Source organism: Scyliorhinus canicula, chromosome 1 (genome assembly GCF_902713615.1).
Source record: "Scyliorhinus canicula chromosome 1, sScyCan1.1, whole genome shotgun sequence".
NCBI classification, from domain to species: Eukaryota; Metazoa; Chordata; class Chondrichthyes; order Carcharhiniformes; family Scyliorhinidae; genus Scyliorhinus; species Scyliorhinus canicula.
Genome location: NC_052146.1, coordinates 212,993,109 through 213,016,568, shown reverse-complemented (window position 1 = coordinate 213,016,568; position 23,460 = coordinate 212,993,109). Strand labels below are relative to the sequence as shown.

Below are 23,460 nucleotides of genomic sequence, written 5' to 3'. Positions count from 1 at the left end.
TGCAAAGTCCCCGTCTCATCCAATCTTCCTCACTCAGGTTGGGTGAAGTGCGCTCCAGGCTGCATCGGCATGGAGTAACCGGGGCGCAGAATAAAAAGACATGCCCCATTTTACAGCACTAGCTGCCATAATGGAACTGCTTAAAGCGAGAAAATAAGTAGTTCTGACAACCTGGGAGGGTAGGGGTGGAAGAGGACAGGAAGGAGGGTTTGTGTGTGGGCGGTTTTCCTTCTAACTCTTTCAGGGTAAATCAGGCAGAATCATCCAAAGTTAACTATTTAAAATCGCTCCTGTCAGATAGTTCCCAGCCCAGCGCAATTGGTCAGTGGAAGTTAGCACTCGAGGATTAAACCCTTATATGGAAACTTTCAGGAGGGATCCCCCAATGCGTCATTGGGATACCCCCTAAATGCGACGCTGGGGAACAAGGAAGTTGTGGGCCAATAAACTTAGTTGGGAATAAAACGCTGTTTAGCATCCATAGCAACAGCCTGAGGATTGTTGAACGGTGTAGATCTTCTTCAGTGACATTTGGACAGTAACATTCAATAAGTGTACAGATTGCTCCAAGTGACAACTACATTGTCCTCATCTGCATATGTTGCATTGCCAGTTGATGCAAAGGATATTTTGGTGCCAGTATATTTTCTATGTAAACAAACTGAAGGACAGGAAAGGTTTCTCAGCGGCAGTCATTTCTGGAATGGTTTCAGCAGGTGAGTTCACATCACTGCCAAAACATCTATTTCAGTCAATGAATAATGCTAGTGGTGGGGTAGGAGGGGGTTTCTCGACATTAATGTGTCTTCAGAAACATACCAAGTGCAGCTGAATATCTCAATTTGACTGTGTGTGTATATATCATGCTTTAACAGTAAATATAGGGCATTGTCAATAATCATAAATGCTCCCGATGGGAAATGGATTGTTGCACTTTCCAGCTGTGCTGGAGAATCAAACCAAGTGGAAATGAACTTAGAGATAAGTAAAGCCTCAGTAACCCCCCCCAGCAAATAAATAAACAAATTTATTATAAGCAAAGCAAGCCACTGTTAGTAAATAAGTTTCAGTGCTCTCATTAAGAGCAGAAACTTTAGGGTAGCACGGTGGTGCACTGGATAGCGCTGCTGCCTCACGGCGCCGAGGACCCAGGTTCGATCCTGGCTCTGGGTCACTGTCCGTGTGGAGTTTGCACATTCTCCCCGTGTTGTGTGGGTTTTGCCCCCACAACCCAAAGATGTGCAGAATAGGAGGATTGGCCATGCTAAATTGCCCCTTAATTGGAAAAAATGAATTGGGTACTCTAAAAAAAATTTTTTAAAGAGCAGAAAGTTCAACATTAATAAAGCTCCTTCCTAATATCTGATTTATTGAATTTTAGCAATGTTCAATATTTTAAAATTTCAGTTTATAGGAACATAGGATTAGGCCATTCAGCCCATCAAGCCTGTTCCATGATTCAATTAGATGATGGCTAATCTCTACCTCAACACTACTTTCCCGTACTATCTCCATATCCCTTCGCACCATTAGTCTCCAGAAATCTATTGAACATACTCGTGATTAAGCTTCCATATGGAGACGGCGACCCAATCTTTTCAGAATATATGTAATTTTGAAACATCCTACCAATGCATCCACCATCTCCAGCCACTTCCTTCAACATTTTGGGATGTTACTTTTCAGGTCTAACAAATATGTCAACCTTCAATTCAATCAATTTTTGAGTACAACCTCATTATTAAAATCAATTTCTTTTAATTCCCTATTTCAACAAGCCCCTCAAATTCCTTAATATGTCTGAGATTTTCTGTACCTTCCTCCATGAAGACAGACACTACTTAATTCTTTAATTTCTCTGCTGTTTCCCTATTCTCCATTCTAAATTATCCTGTCTCTGTCTGTAACAGATACACAAGCACCATTGCTAATCTTTTCCTTTTCACATACCTAAAGAAGCTTTCACAGGCTGCCTTTATGTTTCTCGCTAGCTTGTATTTATATTAGATTTTCCCTTCATCAGTTTCTTGATCCTCCTTTGCTGTATTCTAAACTGCACCCAATCCTTGGGCTCATCAGTTTTTCTGGCAGCCTTATAAGCTACTTCCTTTGATCTAATGCAATCTTTAAACTTATTTTGTTGGCCATGGTTGATTCACCTTTCCCATTCAGTTTCTGTGTCTTAGATGAATGTATTTTCTAGACAATGCCGTACTTATTTAAATACTAGCCATCGGCTGTCTGCATTAAAAATATATTTTTTATGGGGCGGCACAGTGATGCAGTCGTTAGCACTGCTGTCTCACGGCGCCGAGTTCGATCCTGGCCCGGGATCACAATCCGTGCGGAGTTTGCACATTCTCCCCGTGTCTGTGGGGGTCTCACCCCACAACCCAAAGATGTGCAGGGTAGACGGATTGGGCATGCCAAGTTTCCCCATAATTGGGAAAAAAATAATTGGGCAGTCTTAAAAAATGTTTTTTTTGTAAGTGTATTTTCCCCAATCCACTACAACCAACTTTCCCTCATACCTTTATAGTTTTCCTTTGTTCCTATTCAAGAGCCAAGTTTTAAAATTAACTATATTACTTTCAAACTTAATGTACAATTCTATCACATTATGGTCACCATTTCCTAAAGGCTCTTTGACAGCAAAGTTATTAATTAACCAAATCTCATTGCGTAATGCTAATTAGATTTACCCAGTTAATATGCAAATTGAATTCACCCATAATTATTGTCTTTCCCATATGACACGCAGCTCTAATTTCCTGATTTATATGGTGCTCAATTATTACGATCTCAGTTGATCTTATAACTGGACGGGAAGATCCCAGAATGGAATCTTGACTCAAAAGACTGTAACTTTTACTTTTTTTTAATAAAACGTGGAGGAACAGAGAGTGTCACAGGATCACTAATTAGATTTAACAAGAAAAAAAATTAAACATGAGAAACTTTGAAAAATTACTCCTTTACTCCCCCCCCTTATCTTAACAAATACACACAGATTTAAAGATTAACACGGATTACAGAGTACATCTTAAGCCACAATGGTCTCATTAACATGAAAAGACCCTTTTAATCACACAAGATGATGTGGTAAGACACACTCTGAACCCAAGTGAATGTCTGTGGATCTCTCCTCAAAATCCCCTCAGATGATTCTTGTACCGTGAGCCCCCTTGTCTCACTGAACTCCAGCTTCCATGCAAGTGATTTGAAATTCTGCTTTCAAAAGTCATGCTTTCAAATCTTCTTTTAAAATGCACTCTCGGCGGCTTCAACCAAGGTTTCACTTCCAGGTTTTACACCCCTCCCTTCAGGTTTCCTTTGCCTTAAAGACTTTTACACAAACTCTTGAGGCCCAGTCACTGATTACCACAATTATTTCAAATGATGACGCCGAAACTGTAGTAATACCGCACAAACCTTAGCACTATTGCCGATATCTTTCCAGCCTCTCACAATCCAATGCCGTTTAAACTCTGATTTTACTGAACAGTAATCTGTTCTAGTTTCCTCTGTTCCATTAACTCCAGACTTCTCAAAAATGTCTCTTCATTTCTCCAGTTTCCTTAACTAGCTGGACTTTAGGTTTCTGGCATCTGTTCTCTTAACCATTACCCTTAGTATGGATTTTCTTCCAGCAAGGCCGAGACAAATGTTCCCTCTTTAGCATTCTAAAACCTACTGCTTCTAGCATAGCTGTGAGAGCTACCTTCTCTCTCACCTATCTTCAATGCAAAATGTAAATGCTTCTCTACCTTACAAGGCCCCAGTTCTAAGTAACCCTGCTTGTTTATTTACTCTTCATGCCGTAACTCCCTCTAATCACAACAGAATCATAGTTAGAATTGAAACAACCCCCACATATACAAACACCTTTGTCCAGCATGAATCGAACTATACAAGAACACAAGAAATAGAAGCAGAAGTAGACCACAATTCTCTTCAACCAGCCACGCATTCAATATGATCATGGCTGATCTATGCAACTCCTTTACTGCGCCATTTCCCCATAGCCCTCTATTCCTCGAACTATCAAATATTTATCCAGCTTCCACCACCCTCCGGGGCAGAGAATTCCAGAGATTCACCACCTTCTGAGAGAAGATATTCCTGAGCATCTATTTTAAAAGACACTTCCAGGCACAGAGACATTAAAGTACACTCACTTAAAACTATACCTTATTTCTAACGTTTACCAATACAAATAAAATCCCTTAAAACTACCTTTGTTTTCCTAACACGAATAAGACCGATGTTAGCATTACAGTTTGATGAGTCTTAAAGAACTCCTACTAACGTTTGCTGCCCCTTGCTATTTCTTTTCTCCAATTGAATTGATTCTACATCTTGATTCTTCGATCACAGATCCTCTCTCATTAAAGGTACTGATCGCGTCCCTTATCAACTGCCTTATTTTTTGCTAAACATGGACGAAAACCAGATTTAAAGCTCAGTGAAGTCCTGTCCAAGTAAAAGGTAAGCAGAAAGAAAATCCAACCACATTTACTTACTGCACAGAACTCTTCAAAGGATATTCTTCCATCTCCATCTTTATCTGCATTAATTATGGTTTTGTCTACAATTTGCTGTAGCTGAGTGTCTTTTAGATTGTTCCCCACCATCATCTTCAACACCTGGAAAAGCTCCCCATTAGAGATGTATCCATCTTTATCCATGTCATAGATACGGAAAGCAACTGATAAGAAAAGAAAAAGTTAAGACAACAGTTGCAACAATACAGATTTATTTACTCCCAACAATACAGGTTTTACTTTACCCCAAATACCTTCTTGATATTTTCAGTGCAAAAGTAAATCTAACTTAAAATTATGTTTTGACGGATGTTAATAAATTACTGGTAGGTAAAGTGGAACTTATGTCCCATTAAGAGTAACAATGAAAAATTCAAGATGCCTTCAAGAATATTCAAAGGATTAACCGAATACGGATTTGAAATATTAACTTACAGCCAATATACGAACATACAAAATAGGAGCAAAAGTAGGCCATTTAGCCCCTTTCACCATTCAATAAGATAATGGCTGATCGGTTTGTGTTGAGTTCCACATTCCCCATTTATCCCCAATAACCTCTGATTCTCTTACCCAACAAGAATCTATCTAGCTCTGCATTAAAAACAGTGGTCCCATTTCCACCATCTTGAGGCAGAGAGTTCCAAAGTTGCACAACCCTCAGAAAAAAAAGTCTCCTCATCTCGGACCTACATGGGCAACACCCGATTTTAAAACAGTGCCCCCGAGCTCTCAACTCACCCATAGAAGGAAATATTCTTTCCACATTCACCCTGTCAATGCCATTCAGGAGATTATAAACTTGAATCAAATCACCCCTCACTCTTCTAAACTAGTGGAAACATGCCCAGCCTTTCCTCATAAGACAACCCACTCATTCCAAATATAAATCTAGTAAACCTTCTCTGAACCGCCTCCAGTGTATTTACATCCTTCCTTAAATAAGGAGGCCAAAGCTGCATTATTTGAGATGTATTTCACCAATGCTTTATATAACAGAAGCATAATATCTTCACTTGTGTTCAATTTCTCTTGTAATAAACGGATAGCATTCTATTTGCCTTTTTGATTACATGCGGCACCTGCATACTTGTGACTCATGCACGAGAACATCTAACTCCCTCCGCACCGCCGCTGCCACCCTAAATTCAACAACTTACATCGTATCTTTAACATAACAAAACAACCCAATGCACTTCACAGAAGCATTATAAAAAAAAACTACGATAGAGCCATTACAAGGGGATATTAGGTCAGATGAACAAAAGAAGAGGTGGGTCTTAAAGAGTGTCTGAATGGAGGAAAACAAGGCAGAGGCGCGCAGGGGAGGAATTCCAAAGCTTAGTTTTCAGGCAACTGAAGGCAAACTTCGTCAGTACTTTAAAAATACTAGTCATTGATGGAGAAATGAAACACCTGCTTTTAAAAACCTCGACTGTTCTCACTTGGGCAGCTCTCACCCAGATCCCTAGATCAGCAGCTATAATAAAAATCCCACTCCTATTTCACAAAAATACACATCAGCCAGTCTCACTGAAGGCTGCATTTTTGGAACAAATGTAGCAGGTGAAAGACTGCCATGAAGGACCCATACTACAAAAAGACCCAAATAACAAACACTACGGAGGAACATGCATAGTAATAATGTAATAAAATGCAGGATGTACATTAAGGTTTGCTGCAGCTGAGTGCCTTTTAGATTGTTTGCACCAACCCTCTCAAACAGCACCCCACCTAGGCCTACTTCCCCACTCCCATCCCCGAAACCCCATCTAACCATGGGACACTTAGCATAGCCAATCCACCAAAACTGTACACTTCTGGACAGTGTGAGTAAGCCGGAGCACCGAGAGGAAACCCATGCAGACACAGACACTGAGAATTTACAAACTCAACAAAGAGAGTCACCCGAAGCCAGAATTGAACCTTGGCGCTGCAAGGCAGCAGTGCTAACATGGTAGCAGTGGTTAGCACTGTTGTTTCACAGCCCCAGAGTCCCAGGTTCAGTTCCCAGCTTGGGTCACTGTCTGTGTGGAGTCTGCATGTTCTCTGTGTCTGCGTGGGTTTCCTCTGGGTGCTCCGATTTCCTCCCACAAGTCCCGAAAGACGTGCGGTTAGGTAATTTGGACATTCTGAATTCTCCCTGTGTACCCGAACAGGCGCCGGAATATGGTGGCTGGGGGCTTTTCACAGTAACTTCATTGTGCCACCATGCTGCTGTTATTTAACTGTATCTTTTAGAAAAGTGACATTGGTTGAGGGACAAATGTTGCCCATGAGAACGCCTCTGCTCTTCTTCGAATAGTGCCTTGGATCCATTTTTGTCCACTTGAGGAAGCATCTGAAAGATGACACCTCCAATAATGCAGCACTCCCTCAATATTAGGCACGTGCCAGTCTAAACTGTGGAGTGGGGCTTGAGCCCAGGAACTTTCTGACTTCAAGGAAAGCGCATTCCCCATTGAATTAAGACCAAAGGTTCAAACTAAAACAAAATGGAATGGTTTTCTTCTAATTTTACAAACTTTTGAGGTAAATAATATTCCAGTTATTGTCAATTCAAATATACCAAAATTATACTTACATCGCAATTTCTGTTCTTTGTCACCTTTGACGCTAAATTGGGAGACCCCTTCAATAAACTCTGCAAAAATTTAGTACATAACTGAGCTGGTTGATGCTTTGAAATGGCTGCTCATTTAAAATGATTATTTTATATAATATAATTAAGTATGTAATTCAACAAACTTTAACAAAACCTTTTTGTAAATTCATGGTTTTTGCAAAAACATCCATATGGAGGGAAAGTTCAGACTAGCATAATATTCTACCAGTTGTAACCCTTAGAATACCACCAGTTTTCAGAAAAACATCCTTACATCCTGGTGAACAGTTTGTGTTTACCACTCATACAACAACTGGTTCTGAAAAATAAACATCAAGTAAAACTACTCAGTAACAAATAGATGCTGAATTAACCCCAAACTGAGCATGCATGACAAATCAATGCAAAAACACTTGCTCTCAACCATTTAACCCCTTTTCATCACATTAATGCAGTGATGATTTCAAATTTGCATACTTTTCACTTACCATTATCTGTCTTAAATACTCATTGTCCATTTCGCAGGTGGAAGTTAGTTTTTTTTTATATTCGGGGCTAGAGGGTGGTTTCTGTCGCTGAACAAACTCAACTTGCTGGAACACTGGCAATTAACAGCAGACATTCTGAAGACTGACCGATTTTAATGTTCGAAAACTTGCCTAACTCAAAGACTGCAGTCAATTAACATATTTATGTGAAGTCCCGATTGCTCTGTACCTGAAGAGTTCTCTATGCTACCTAGCATTAAAAATAAGTGACACCCATTCCCTGTTTGAGTAACTAAACACTAGTCTTAAAGTCCCATTATCTTCCCACTAATGCACAATTAATCCAAACTGTAAAGCACAGGGCACAGGTCTTGCATAAGACATTCCATTTAAGATTCCCTTGGTTTAAAAAAAAGTTATATGTTTCAAAATTATCTTTTGATGGGAAAAATACATTAAAGATAAGTTGGACACAAAACGATCTAGATGATCATTCTTAACCGTGATTTTGTTTGGATCTGTACCACTCAATAGCCATCTGTTCCCAAATCACAAACTACAGGCTAGGTAATGTAAATTCCCAACCCTTTGCGATTCCTGTGGTCAAGCAGTTCTGCAGCAGCCCTTTCGATAGATTTGAACACACACCTGCTGTTCACAAGCTGCTCCTACCCACACAGAACATTCCTAGTAACCAAGATCACCAAAACTAAGCTGCAACAAAAGTCACCCCCACTTCAGAGAGTCTGAGGTTTTATAAAACAGTTAATTTTACTATTGACAAAGAAATCTTTGGCAAGAGAACTATTATCTTCTACTTGAGTGGAAAAGGCCATTTACTCCAGTTGTCCTGCCCTTTATTACAAAAAGGAAATGTTATTAGGGTCATTTAATCATACTTGTCACGGAATAGTGCAGACACAAGATTGGAAATTTTTGAAATTATAACACCTGCACATTCTATGCTGCTTACAGCGTGATATGTCAAATTCATGTGTTAACCAAGTAAGCTTACATTACTGTGCACTGTAGTTATACTATTCTCCAAAATCACAATACAGGTTCTGGAATAATCTTTTGAATATGTTACTCTATTTAGAGTGGCCATTGAAAACACCATGCTGTTTATCAACTCATTTCCAAACTATTGGGATTAGAATAATTAGGTGGTTGTTTTCGACTGGCACATACACGATGGTCTGAAGGGCTTTTTCTGTGCTATATGACTCTATATGGACCTGCTTAACTTTTCCCTAATTAAATCTGCTGGGCCTCTTTTGATGGGTCTCTTTTTAGAAGAGGCTTTGGTGACTGATTTTGTTCAACTCTCAAGTGAAAATCCTTAAATGATTTGAAGCATCATCTTTAAGCTTGGATTACTGAAGTAATGTATCACCACCCCAATTAGAAATTTCTGAAAACATGAACTCAACACAAGTTGTGGTACAACTACAAAAGTTGTAGTTGTACACAAAAGATGAATTCACAAAATTATTACAGCACAGGAGGCTTTTCAGCCCACTGTGTCTGCATTGGTTCTCTAAATGAACATTTCACCTAGTGCCATTCTTCTGCCTTCGCCACGTAACCATGCAGATTGTTTATGTTTATTTTAAAAGTATCCAACTCACTCTTGAATGCATCTATTAAATCTGCGTTCTCCACACTCCCAGTCTGTGCATTCCAGACCCTAACCATTTACTCAATGAAAAAGGTTTTCCTCCTGTTGCTTTTGTCAATTACTCTATATCTGTGACCTCCTGTTCTCAATTCTTTCACGAGTGGAGAGAGTTTTGCCCAATCTACTATGTCCAGACCCTTCATGATTTAGAGTACCTTCATCAAATCTCAACCTACTTTTCTCCAGGAAAAAATGCATCCCAACCTCTCCAATCTTACTTCATAACTGAAACTCCTCATCCCTAAAACTATTCACGCAACCTCTTCTGCACTCTCTCAACTGCCTTCACATCCTTGCTAAAATGCAACACCCAGAACTGTATACATTACGTGGAGATGCCAGCGTTGGACTGGGGTGCACAGTATGAAGTCTTACAACACCAGGTTAAAGTCCAACAGGTTTGTTTCAAATCACTAGCTTTCGGAGAGCTGCTCCTTCCTCAGGTGAATGAAGAGGTAGGTTCCAGAAACATGCAAGATGATACTTTGAATGTGAGCATTTGCAGGTAATTAAGTATTTACAGATCCAGAGAGAGGGGTAATCCTAGGTTAAAGACGTGTGAATTGTCTCAAGCCATGACAGTTGGCAGAGAATACATTGGTGAGACCATGCAGACACTGCGACGACGAATGAACAGACATCACGCAACAATCGCCAGGCAGGAATGGTCCCTTCCAGTCGGGGAACACTTCAGTAGTAAAGGACATTCAGACTCTGATCTTCCGGTAAGCGTTCTCCAAGGCAGCCTTCAGGATGCACGACAATCCAGAATCGCCAAACAGAAATTTATAGCCAAGTTCCGCACTCATAAGTACGGCCTCAACTGGGACCTTGGATTCATGTCGCATTACATTCACCGCCCACCATCTGGCCTGGGCTTGCGAAATCCTACCAACTGTCCTGGCCATGAGACAATCCACACCTCTTTAACCTGGGATTACCCTTCTCTCTGGATCGGTAAAGATTAATTACCTGCAAATGCTCGCATTCAAAGTATCGTCTTGCATCTTTGACTATATACATGTTTCTGGAACCTACCTCTTCATTCACCAGAGGAAGGAGCAGTGCTCAGAAAGCTAGTGATTTGAAACAAACCTGTTGGACTTTAACCTGCTGTTGTAAGACCTCTTACTGTATACATTACATCAGCTGACGTCTAACTAGTGTTTTAGAAGTTCAACATAACCTTTTCGCTCTTGCATTCTCTGCCCCTATTAATAAAGCCCAGGGTAGGAGGTGGATTGGCCATTTTAAATTGTCCCTTAGTGTCTAAAGGTTACGTGGGGTTACAGAGCTGGGACAGGGGAGTGGGCCTGTGTGGGGTGTTCTGTCAGGGTCATCGGTGTGGGCTCAATGAGCCAAATGGCTTTCTTCATAGGTATTCTATGATATGCATGCTTTATTAACTGTTCTCTCAACCTGTCCTGCCATCTTTAATGACTTGTACACATATCCTGCCCCACTTCACCTGCTCCCACTTTAGAATAGTGACTTTTATATTTTAAACTTTTTCTGTATGTTTTTCCTACCAAACTATCACCTGTCCACCCATTCTACCGACTTGTCCATCTCCTTTTGACGTTTTACACAGTGCTCCTCAGTTTCCAAGTTTTGTATCATCTACAATATTGAAATTGTTCCCTGCATACCAATGTACCAATCATTAATATATATCAGGAAAAGCAAGGGTCCCAACTCCACTACAAACCTTCCTCCATTCTGATAAATGTTCGTTAACCATTACTCTGTTTCCTGTCACTCAGCCAATTTTGCATCCATGTTGCAGCTGTTCCTTTTATTCCGTGAGTTACAACTTTTCTCAAGTCTGTTGTACAAATGCCATTTGGAAGTTTATGTATACCACATCAACTGCACTGCCCTCTTCAATCGGTTGCTACTTTGAAAAACACCAGCAAGTTAAACTTGATGTTCCCTTAAAAAATTCTTGCTGGCTCTCTATACTTGCCCTGCATTTGTCTTTGCGTCCTGAATTATAGTTTTGAGAGGTTTCCGCACCACTGAAATTAAACTGACTGGTCTGTAGTTACTGGGCTTATCTTTATGCCCTTGTTCAAAAAAGGTTGTAATGTTTGCAATTCTCCAGTCCTCTGGCACCAAAGTCTAAAGATGAATGAGAAATTACACCCAGTGCCTCTGCAATTTTCACTTCCACTTCCCTCAGTATCCTTGGATGCATCTCACCCGGTCCTGGTCCCTTGTCCATTTACAGCCAGTCAATCTCGTATCATATCCTGATCAATTTGAAACCTTTCTAGTTACAAAATTTCCTCTTCTTTCCCCACGGGCTGGGTTGAACATTCTTCCTTGATTGAGGTGCCACGTATTCATTTATATACCTCAGCCATGCCCTTCATCTCCATGTGTATATCTCCTTTTTCTTTCCAGATCAACCCTACACCTCCTTTACCACCTTTTACTATACAATGTGCTGGCATTGTGTGTGGTGTTATTCAATTTTTTTCAATTACATAAGTCATACTATTGAAACTTACTCTACCGGTTGGTTACCCATTGAAATGCCCATTTGAATACAAATATCAGAAAGTTTGGCGCTTACATAATTCTGATTCCCTAAACACCATGGCTATTATACACAACTAGGGATTCAAAATAATCCATTATTATAGTCATAGAGTCAGAGATTTACTGCACAAAGAGGCTCTTTGGCCCATCGTATCAGTACGAGCCATCAACATGGTGATCTGCAACCTTTCTTGTAGATGAGGGAAAGGAATGTATAGAGCTCAAAGTAATTGAATGAAGGATAGACACCGTAAACAAGTCCTGAGGTCTAGCGGAAACATAGTCGTTTCAAAGAGAGAGTCAAAATATCCCACAGCCAACATATACCAAGTTCAGCTGATGATTAATTGCACTAACTGACAAACATTGCACCTGTCCTGAATGGCTAAAATTTATACCACACAATTATTTTTTCCTGAGGCATGCCTAAAACAAGTCCAGAAACGACTTCTCAACAAACCACCTTTTTCTTGTGTTTACATCAGAGGTTCGTAATACGAAGGAGCAATGAAATTCCCCACTGGTTTTTATACAGCTGAAACGGGAAAATAGACATCAGTTTCAGGCCTCAAAAGCTTAATCATTCAGGGCTGTCAGTCTGCAGAGGCCAACGATCAACTGAGAAAGGGTACCAGGAAAGCAGAGAGTAGACAAATTAAATAAATTAACTTTAATAGACTTTCATAGAAATTACAGTGCAGAAGGAGGCCATTCAGCCCATTGAGTCTGCACCGGCTCTTGGAAAGAGCACCCTTCCCAACCCCACACCTCCACCCTATCCCCATAACCCAGTAACCCCACCCAACACTAAGGGCAATTTTGGGCACTAAGGGCAATTTAGCATGGCCAATCCACCTAACCTGCACATCTTTGGACTGTGGGAGGAAACCGGAGCACCCGGAGGAAACCCATGCACACACGGGGAGAACGTGCAGACTCCACACAGTGACCCAAGCCGGGAATTGAACCTGGGACTCTGGCGCTGTGAAGCAATTGTGCTATCCACTATGCTACCGTGCTGCGTAAATAGGCACCAAAATACCAAATAGGTAATACTAGAGTATAGGTGAAATTAAACTTTGACTTGCAGAAAATTGTTAGCGATATTATTTTAGTTTTGGATTTTTAAATAACTATGCAGTGAAATTATATCTAAGTTGAAAACAAAAATAGGTTCCAGCAAAAGGGAATTTTGCCTTGAATCCAACAGTCCAAGGGTCAAAACTACTAACTGCAGTTTCCTCAAACAAAGCCATAAAAAAGACTATCAAACAGTTTCTGTACCCATGCGATTTTTACCCAGAGTACCACCAAAACAACAGGCCTGAACCTGTTGCTGTGCGTGCATGCAGTCGAAAGAGAGTTAACTTTCCCTCTGCGTGATGAATATTATTTTGCGTAATTCTTACTTTAATATTGAACTCGAGAATACAGGCTTAGACTTGTATCCAACACCCTGTCTATAGGTGGCAAAAGACAAACCCTCAGCTTTTACTCCCATGAAATCACTTATTCCAATGACATTTCAATCATCAAATATTAGGACTCCCAATGTAATGCCAATTTCATCTAAAATTAACAAAATAAACATTCTGCCAGATTATATAGTTAATCATTCTAAACTATATATGGTTTCACACAAATAAAATGGTGCAAGGAAGGCATGCTACCCCTTGTTGTGCGTCAAGCTCTGATTATTGAGAGTTATTTATATAACGATGAGTTGGAATTGTACATTACCTTCAACTGAATCCTATTCAAGGTCTCAGGGAATTACAGCAAAAGACTTCATATGACCAGATGGGAGATGAAACCAGCTTAAGGCTGATGCAACCTGGCTGCACTTTCCAGTCTCATCTCAATTTACACAGAAACTAGTTCTCCGAATATAATCAATTCATTAATGTAATTTATTACTGGGAAAAAATGCAATTACTCATGAAATTCAGTTTAAGTGATTTAAGCAAAGGGTCTGTTTTTCTTGAAAGAATATCAATTATAAAGCAAAATTAAGGACTTCTGAATTAAAACTTCTATCAGCTACATATTGAATCTTGTAAAAACAGAAGGCATTATTGCTCTTTAAATCTAGGAAATCATAGGGAAGGTAACAAGATTAGTGTCACGGCACATTTGTTAAAATATCCATATAGTATGTCAAGACAAAAAACCTTTGGCACAGGTCTGCACAACTGTTTTACAGAATTCTAATGAAATAGTTCTTGGATAAGTTAGTTTGGTCTCCAAACTTTATACCTGACGGGGAAGTGCAAGCTGAAACAGCAGACTTCTACTTTTATATATGCTTTCAAAACTCACAGCTAATCTCAATCCAATATGATCGACTTTACCCAAATGTTGCCTGTTCAAACAAAACTTTAAAGGTTAGGCAGAAATTAATGTCATTTGCTTTCCCTTGAGAGACAAACCAGAGGTCTGCATGCCATTTTATATGCACACAATTTTTAAAAAAATGTTAAACTGCATTTGAAATAGCAATTACATTGTTTACATTTAACTCATCTGAAGAGAGGAACAAAGAAACCTAACTCCGCATGTTCCCAAAATAAACATTACTACTGTATTTTGTTACCAGAAACCCCGTCCCCTCAATCATTTTTTTTTTTTTAAAGTCCTAGAAAATTGTAAATTTCTGCTCAATATATTAAATAGTTCTAACCTCAGAGCTATTTGACTGTTAGGGTGTTTAAATTTCAGTTTTTAAACATCTGTAATTTTTTGTTTTAGCTTTTCTGAAAAGCCCAATTAGTTTTGATTTATAACTAGATGCTAGCTTACAAAATGTACCAAAATGATAAAAATAAACTTTACATCACAAATTGTTGAGTTCACTTAAAATTTGGTAGTTCAATTGTATGAAATAAATGTACAGGCTGCATCTTTATTTAAAACAAAAATTTACTAGCATATTATGCACTATGAACTCTAAAATTCATTTCCTGATTGCAGAGGATTTTAAATAATGAAAATCCAGAAAGGCCACCCATAATTTTGTGCTTGGTACAATTAAGAGATGTAATGACATCTTAATGTTGTCCCAAATCTATTACTCCCACAAAGACTAAATTAAAAAATTAATGTGCATGAATCTACATAACATTTTATAATTAAATGGTTTCACTCAAACTACTTACAAAATGGTTTTTCATTTCCTGGCACATTTGATGAACTTATCGAAAATATACTGATTCTATGGAGCCATGCATGAGGAGCTGTGTTAACTATTTACAGACCAAAACTATTATGAGTTCCAATACAATACTAACAAGATACGACATAGAGGTTAGCCCTACAATCTCAGTGCCAGGGACCCGTGTTCAATTGCAGCCTTGGTGACTATGGAGTTTGCACTTCCTCTATGCGTCTGCATGGGTTTCCTTCGGATGTTCCGGTTTCCTCCAGTCCAAAGATGTGCAGGTTAGGTGGATTGGTCGTGATACAAAATTGCCCCTTAGCGTCCAGGGATGTAGACGTTAGGTGCTGTTACAGGTGTAGGGCTGGGGAGTGGGCCGAGGTAGGTGCTTTTTCAGAGGGTCCATGCTGACTCGATAGGTCAAATAACCTCCTTCGGCATTGTTGATATTCTATAAGCTTGAAGAATGGATAAATATGCAAAACACAGCTTACATTGGGAGGAATAAAAGTTAGGGAATAATAAATTCTCATGATCATTCACAATTCCCCAAAAAGAAACACCTTTCTTCAATAGTCTTTGGAAGCATGGTAGGAATAATCAATATAATTTTTTAGAAGCCCAGAAATGCCCACTCCAAGCTACTGCTTTTTTAAGAAAATAAAACAACCTTGCTCAAAATTTGCTTTTGTACTTAATTGCTAAAAGGCACCTTACCTTTAAAGTCAACTTCACCATTTCCATCGGTGTCAAATATATCAATAACTCGTTGCACTAGCGGGTTCTGTTGCAACTCAGGCAGGGACATAAATTCTTCTACACTCAGTGAGCCAGAATTGTCCAAATCCAGTTTCTTAAACCGCTTTCCTAGCCGTTTAATTTCATCAGCATCAACTGAAAAAAAATAAAATTGATGAATCAGCATTTTAAGTTTATATAAAATTGTAACCTCCTAAGCACTGGGTTGAAAAATGATTCAATTAGTTATTTTAACAAAGCTAGAAGATGGTATATAGTGTTCCTCCCCATGCCAACCTGGGTACAATAATTCAAAAGTGCAGTAGCTCTTTGAGCAAGGTGCTCACCCAGGTTCTTGCCTGTTTTGTCCTTTGCCATCTTGATCAAATCTCTGCTGGTGCAATGCCGACAGCAGACCTAGACAACACAACCCTTAAGCTTCAGTGGATTGTCACATGATCCAGCTGCCACGCAGATTAATCAAATCCCTGTCCTATCCAAGAGTTAGGGAGTCAGGCTTTAGTACATTTGAGCAGACAAACACAAAAAGCCTATTAATCTTTACCCGGCATAACTTCACTTCACAATAGTGTAGGTGGAGATTAGGACATTTCTTTGTTTAATGATTGAATAGACTTGGTGGTTCCTGAGTAAACACTGAACCATTACAGCTTGATTTATACACTTCTACTTCCATGTAATACCATGGAACAGGCGAGTATAATATTGTAGCAAAATTTTGCATTGCAAAACTACGACTGGGCGACGAACATAGCAATGGTTAGGAAGTGGATACTGGGGATGGGATCGGTCTGGGAGTGGGTGGAGGCGGCCTCGTGTCAGGGCACATGTTTAGGGGCACTGGTAACGGCACCTCTGCCGTTCTCGCCGGCTCAGTACTCCACAAGCCCGGCGGTAGTGGCAGCTTTGAGGGTGTGGGGACATTGGCGGAAGCACATGGGAGTGGAGGGGGCATCGGTGTGGACACCTATATGTGGCAACCACCGGTTAGCACCGGGGATGCTGGATGGGGGGGTTTCGGAGGCAGCAACGAGCAGGGATGGAGCGGTTTAGGAACCTGTTTATTGACAACAGCTTTCCATGCTTGGAGGAGTTTGAGGTGCCTGGGGGGAATGGTTTCCATGGGGTCTGCCACCTACAGGTGAGGGACGTAACATGGAGGCAGGTTTTGCCCTTTCCGCACCTACCGCCCCAGGGGATACAGAACGTAGTGTCGAAAGCGGGAGTGGGGCAGGGGAGAATCTCAGAAATTTAGAAGGAATTCATGGAATGGGAGGGAACCCCGAAAAGGGAGGTAAAGCGAAAATGGGAGGAAGAGTTGGGCAAGAAATAGAGGCAGGATTGTGAGAGGACGCAGAGTAGGGTTCATGCTTCCTCGTCATGTGCCAGGCTTAGCCCGATACAATTCAAGGTGGTCCACAGGGCGCATATGACTGTGGCCCGTATGAGCAGGTTCTTTGAAGGGCTGGAGGATAGCGGTGTGCGGGAGAGTCCACAAATCATACCCACATGTTTTGGGCATGTCTGAAGAATAGGGGATTCTGACAATGTCATGTCCACGGTATTGAAGGTATGGGTGGTTCCGGGTCCAGGGGCGAGAGGGGTCCCAGGGGGGCGAGGGGGTCCCAGGGGGGGGGGCGAGGGGGTCCCAGGGGGGGGGGCGAGGGGGGTCCCAGGGGGGGGGGGGGGCGAGGGGGTCCCAGGGGGGGGGGGGGCGAGGGGGTCCGGGGGGGGGGGGGGGGCGAGGGGGTCCCGGGGGGGGCGAGGGGGTCCCGGGGGGGGCGAGAGAGGCTGATGTGTTGGCCTTTGCCTCCTTGGGTAGCCTAGAGATGGATCTCATTGCCATGGAGGGACTTGGAACCCCCAAAATCGGGGGTATGGGTCAGTGATGTGGCCGGATTTCTCAGACTTGTGAAGATCAAGTTCGCCCTGAAAGGATCAATGCTAGTGTTCGCCCGGAGGTGGTAGCTGTTTATTGACTTCTTTGGGGAAAATTAAGCTGTCAGCAAATACAAGGGGTGAGGGGGGTTAAGGGAAAGAGGCAGGCAGGGGTGGGGGGTTTGGTTGAGCGAGGAAATAGTTTGTGGGAAAGGGGGGAAACTGTGTATGTAAGCCATGTTGGCTGCATTTGATTGTTGGTCGGGTGGGCGTTTTCTGTTCTGTTGTTTTTTTCCTTTTGAAAAATGTTAAACATTATGTATACCTTAATAAAATATTTTTCAAAAAAAACATTTTGCATTGCACATGGCTGTATATTTGAACTGTACAGCGAGTGAAGCAACATCCAAAGCTAAATGTGAAAGATGGGCTGATCAAACTTAAAATTTTGGAACATCATCAGGCCCTTGGATATTTGGCACCAGTCATGGAGAACTTCTTAATCCAAACTCTCCTTCTCTGGAAAAGGGAAATAGTCTTGTTTGGAAGGGATGAGAAGTGAAGGGACCAGGGATTTTCAAACAATAAAATAATGCCCACCTCTCCAAGCTATTTATTAAATCAGTTTAACACTTGAGATCAAAACAGATTATGCAGTTATACCATTGTGTTCCTTTTTTCCTATCCTTTAATGTACTTTCTTGCACATCTCTTTCATTGAAAATGATCAAAAATGATCTCACTAAAATATCTACAAATAGCTGTTCAAAATTAATGGAAGTAGAAGCGGTTTAGCAAGACTCAATCCTCATCTCTACACTTCACAATAAATGAGATAGAAGATTATATTCAGAATTTCTAAGCTCATTCAATACAAAATTATGTGGAATGGCAAAGCATCTAGTGGAGCCAATCATTTAAATGGGTAGAGCAAAGCTCAGCAGCTATGTTATCGGCAGGCAATTTCGGCTACATATAAATTACATGCTTTGCTTAAGCACAACCATCAACTTTAATCATAAAACTATATAAATGGATGAAATGCAATACGGGGACGCATTTGTAAGCCATTATGACTTAATTTTGAAAGTGTGACCATATAATTTATGAGACAACCAACTTGAGTCTCAGCACCCACAGATCAAGATGGAGTGCACATCGTTCAGCAAGACCAAATTTACATTGGGTAGGATTACAACAACAACAAGGTTAGAAAGAATGCAGTATACCAAAAATATTTTCATTAACAGTAACCACCAGTCACAAGAAAAAAAATGTAGGGAATAGTTGATAAAGTTAGCAAATTCGACAAAACTTGAAAACCAGTCAGGTACCATTCTGGTAGAGAACACTTTCTAACACTGTTCAGAAGAAACCTCCTACAAAGTAGACGAATAATAAAATCTGCAAGCCCTTTCCAAAATAATGAATATTACAGCCGTACTAGAAAGATTACGGTTGCACACGATGATTAACAAGAGTTAATGATATATAGGAAAGGTAGCAATGTATCCAATATTTGTCCACTTGATTCAAGAGCTCTAAAACTCCTCTCATTGCATACAGGATTAAAATAGTCAACTCCCTACTAATTAGCTACCAAGAGTCAACTCCCACTAATTAGCTACCAGTACATAAGAACAGATCTTCCCCAGTTTGAAACAAAATTTTGTCTTTAAGTGCCATAAACTTTATAAAAATAAAGATGAGTTACTAAGAGGATCTTGAACAAATAGGACTTCCCACTGAATTTCCAACTTAGAGCATAGAGCATAGAACAGTACAGCACAGAACAGGCCCTTCGGCCCTCAATGTTGTGCCGAGCAATGATCACCCTACTCAAACCCACGTATCCACCCTATACCCGTAACCCAACAACCCCCCCCCCACCTTACTTTTTAGAACACTACAGGCAATTTAGCATGGCCAATCCACCTAACCCGCACATCTTTGGACTGTGGGAGGAAACCGGAGCACCCGGAGGAAACCCACGCACACACGGGGAGGACGTGCAGACTCCGCACAGACAGTGACCCAGCCGGGAACCGAACCTGGGACCCTGGAGCTGTGAAGCATTTATGCTAACCACCATGCTACCGTGCTGCCCCTTGTTTACTTCTATACTTGTTTTTAAAAAAAAGGTCAGACAAATTGTGGATGGCAAGTATAACACTCCTTTGGGAAAAAAAGGATAAAACAGAGCATCAGTTAGTCTTCTCTCAGTTGTTTGAATTACTAGAATGTAATATGATATGAAATTCCTGAATATTTGGAGAATCCAGAGTTAGAGCCAGTTTTCTAAAAAGGCAGCTGGTGCTCAGCTGATATTATAGAATCCTTTGAACAAAGAAAATGTTGTAGGAATGGTTCAAATGGATTTTCGGATGCATTTACCACAAGACTAATGACAAAGATAATGGCACCTGGAAGAATATAGTCATGCACAGAAAAAAAATGCTGAGTGGGCAACATGGTAGCATAGTGGTTAGCACCGTTGCTTCACAGCTCCTGGGTCCCAGGTTCAATTCCCAGCTGGGTCACTGTGTGCGGAGTCTGCACGTTCTCCTCGTGTCTACGTGGGTTTTCTCCAGGTGCTTCGCTTTCCTCCCACAGTCCAAAGATGTGCAGGTTAGGTGGATCGGCCATCCTAAATTGCCCTTAGTGTCCAAAAAATGTTACTGGGATAGGGTAGATATGTGGGCTTCAGTAGGGTGCTCTTTATAAGGGCCGGTGCAGACACGATGGGCTGAATGGCCTCCTCCTGCACTAAAGTCGATGATTCTATGAAAAGGTCGGAATAAAACTAAGTTCATGGACTGGAACAATATGCTTAGTAGTGTTCCACAGAAGTCTATGTTGGAGCTGCTCTCATGTATTTTTGATTTTGAAATGGAGGGAATATTAACATTTGCTAATTATTTTTAGAAAACAATTTGCTAGGGCTGCACAGTTGGGCAGTGGTTAGCACTGCTGCCTCAGCATAGAGGATCCGGGTTCAATTACGATTCCGGGTCACTGTCTGTGTGGAATTTGCATTCTCCCCGTGCGTGGGTCCACAACCCAAAGATGTGCAGTACAGGTTGATTGGCCACGCTAAATTGCCTCTTAATTGGAAAAATTAAAAAAAGAAAACAATTTGCCACGAGCCAACAGCTCCAGGTGCTCACAGATTACAAGTTCCTGCAAAATGCCCACTTTTTGTTTGAATGGTGCATTTCCTAATTAAACTCTGCTGCATAATTATTTTCCTAGTTCTGATTGATTTTGGTCTGCCAGTATCAAGAACCGAGCATAATTGCAATGATACTCTGCGGTTAGCCACTTCAAGATGTTCTATATACTTGCCAATATTTCTCTTCAGATTTCCTATTTGGAGGATAAAGAAATATAAGCCAGCCTTCCAAAATGTTAAATTCTATTTAAATTAAGCTGGAACAGAATTTGCAAAGCAAACTTCACTCGTTTTCCTCCATTTCTCTCATTATAGCTCTCATCCTTACTGCATCATCCTGCTGCAGGGTTCCCAAGACTAGCCTGTGACCCTTACCATAAATGCTGACAGCTACATCACCACAGATAGTGTTTTAGTCAAGTCTGATGATGACTCACCCAAGTGAGACATGCAACACTTTCAGCAAGTCACTGGGTGTCCTTCTGACTTGAATTGCCCCTCCGCAATCAGAAATGCTGTGGCCAATTCATCAAAACCCTCACAAACTATGAAAGAGCAAGAAGTTTGGACAGGGCCTTCTTGATCTACATAGTTAAATATTATTTTCCCCATAATAATTAGGGGAACACTTGCAAATTTAAATTATTAATTTTCATCCATATGAGAAGCCTAATTCAAACTAGTTTTAAAAATCTGATTAATTCTTTTCAAACTTGAAAACAAAACACACAGCACCAAGATCCCGGGTGGAGTTTGTATGTTCTCCCCATGTATGCGTGGGTTTCCTCCGGGTGCTCCGGTTTCCTCCCACAGTCCCAAGATGTACAAGTTAGGTGGATTGGCCATACTAAATTGCCCCTTAGTGTACAAAAGGTTAGGTGCGGTTACTGGATTCAGGGGTGTGGGTCTAGATAGGGTGCTCTATCAGAGCGTCAGTGCATACTCGCTGGGCCAAATGGCCTCCTTCTACACTGTAGAGATTCTATGATATGATTCTATGACACCACTGATTTGAGTTCCAGTTTGCACTTTAAGGAACTTCACACATAGCTGCTAAGTTAAAATTATGTGTTAAAAAACTGTTGCTGCAATACAAGTAATGAAGCATTTTGCACCTTTGTCCTTTCTGGGATGACAGTCAATTACAATGAGAAAGAAGATACCGACCTATCAGGAAAAAGAACTGCAATTGCATTGTAATTTATGTTAGGATACTTGTGACTCCCAAAGTAACAGCTGCTTAAATAAATTGTCACTGGACGATTGATTAGTGGCTCATCCAGCAACTTTTGGGAGTAGTGAACCCTATGAAATGAAGAGTTAGAAATATGAAACATTACTGAAGGTCTGGTTAGTGAAGTGATCGAGCAGTAGATTAGGTTGTAAATTAAATAGTAATCCTCACCTAGCACTCTCGGAAAAACAGGAATATTTTTGTCTCAACTTTACTAATGTTCTATGTAATGTAGATTAATTGAAGTATAGCCATTTACTTCATCAGATAGTTTTGACTGCAGCTCCAACAACCAAGTTGCTTCAACATGCATCAATAAATTGGCAACTGCAGCATTATAAGAAAAAGCCATTAAATCCACCAAGCTAGTTTCTTCCTGTAGCCACCTAAAATGGATGCTGAGCTACAAAAATAGGCCAAGCGCTAAGACTGCTGGGAAACAGACAGTTTAGCCAGAACAGCAGTCTGCAAAGAGCATTTTGCATTCTGCAGCAGCAGAAACCAGTTTGGGCTCAGGTGAGAAGACCTTAGCTAGGTGCAAATGGCAAAACGCTTTGCATGCTAATGAGGCAATCAGACCTGAACACCCACACAATAGATACATTTGATTCTGAATGGACACATTTTAATCAAGGCCCAGACATCGAGGCACCAGAAACCTCCAAACAAAAGGGCATAAGAAACGCCCCCCCCCCATCACGGAGACCCCCTCGCATTGGGGAATTAAAACAGTATCGATGAGGAATTGACCCAATAGGTAGAGCCCGCCCAAGAAGAGGGAAGGACAATGGAACCCCTATAAAAGATAGGGACCTCGTGTTGTCCGGTCTGCTTTTCCGTGCTCCGGCTCTGACCACGGCCTTGAAGATCCACTCTGACTCCAGCCGTTGAGCACCAGCCGCCGAACCGTAAGTGCCAGTACGACGCTCGCTACGCGAACTAAGCCCGCTAGAACCCCCAGTGACCAGAACGCTTGCTGAAGGTTGCAGCCCAAGACCAGGACGAAGGCCTCGCTCCCTGACCTTGCCTGTTCCTGTTAGATAAGTATTCTGATTACTTTAGTTTAGTCATAGCTTAGTCTCTTAGTGTGTGCATGAATATTTATTATTACTGTATAATAAATATTATCGTTTGGACCTTACTAATCGGTGTATCGTCTTTATTACTTTGAACTTGACCTTGGAATACTAGTGACGTTGTCTATACGGCAACTGGCGACTCCTAAAGCTGAATAAATACATAAGACAGAGCCTAGTGGTGTTAAGCACTTGGAAGTTAATACGCCCCAATAAACGCGTTTTACGCCCATAGTAAAACGTGCAACACTTCCTCAGATCATGTGCAGTCCCCAACACTTGCAGACTTGCTCATGGTGAACATTTATTAAAAAGTGTTTGTATT

General features: G+C 41.0%; 1 protein-coding gene across 4 annotated transcripts in view; it reads right to left on the bottom strand.

The window, feature by feature from the left end:
- The window catches only part of LOC119971526 (calcineurin subunit B type 1), a 72,792-nt gene that overhangs the window by 2,931 nt on the left and 46,401 nt on the right, over positions 1–23,460 (bottom strand). Inside the window, exons 1-4 of one of the 4 annotated variants that reach the window (XM_038807168.1) lie at positions 16,102–16,253; positions 15,734–15,910; positions 7,129–7,188; positions 4,524–4,708 (exon numbers count right to left, since the gene is read on the bottom strand). In XM_038807168.1, coding sequence (XP_038663096.1) covers positions 4,524–4,708; positions 7,129–7,188; positions 15,734–15,910; positions 16,102–16,132 — 453 coding nt within the window. In that variant the 5' untranslated portion in view covers positions 16,133–16,253. Of the gene's footprint in view, positions 1–4,523; positions 4,709–7,128; positions 7,189–15,733; positions 15,911–16,101; positions 16,254–23,460 lie in introns of those variants that run through there. The other 3 variants (XM_038807176.1, XM_038807157.1, XM_038807187.1) reach the window with 3 other exon arrangements.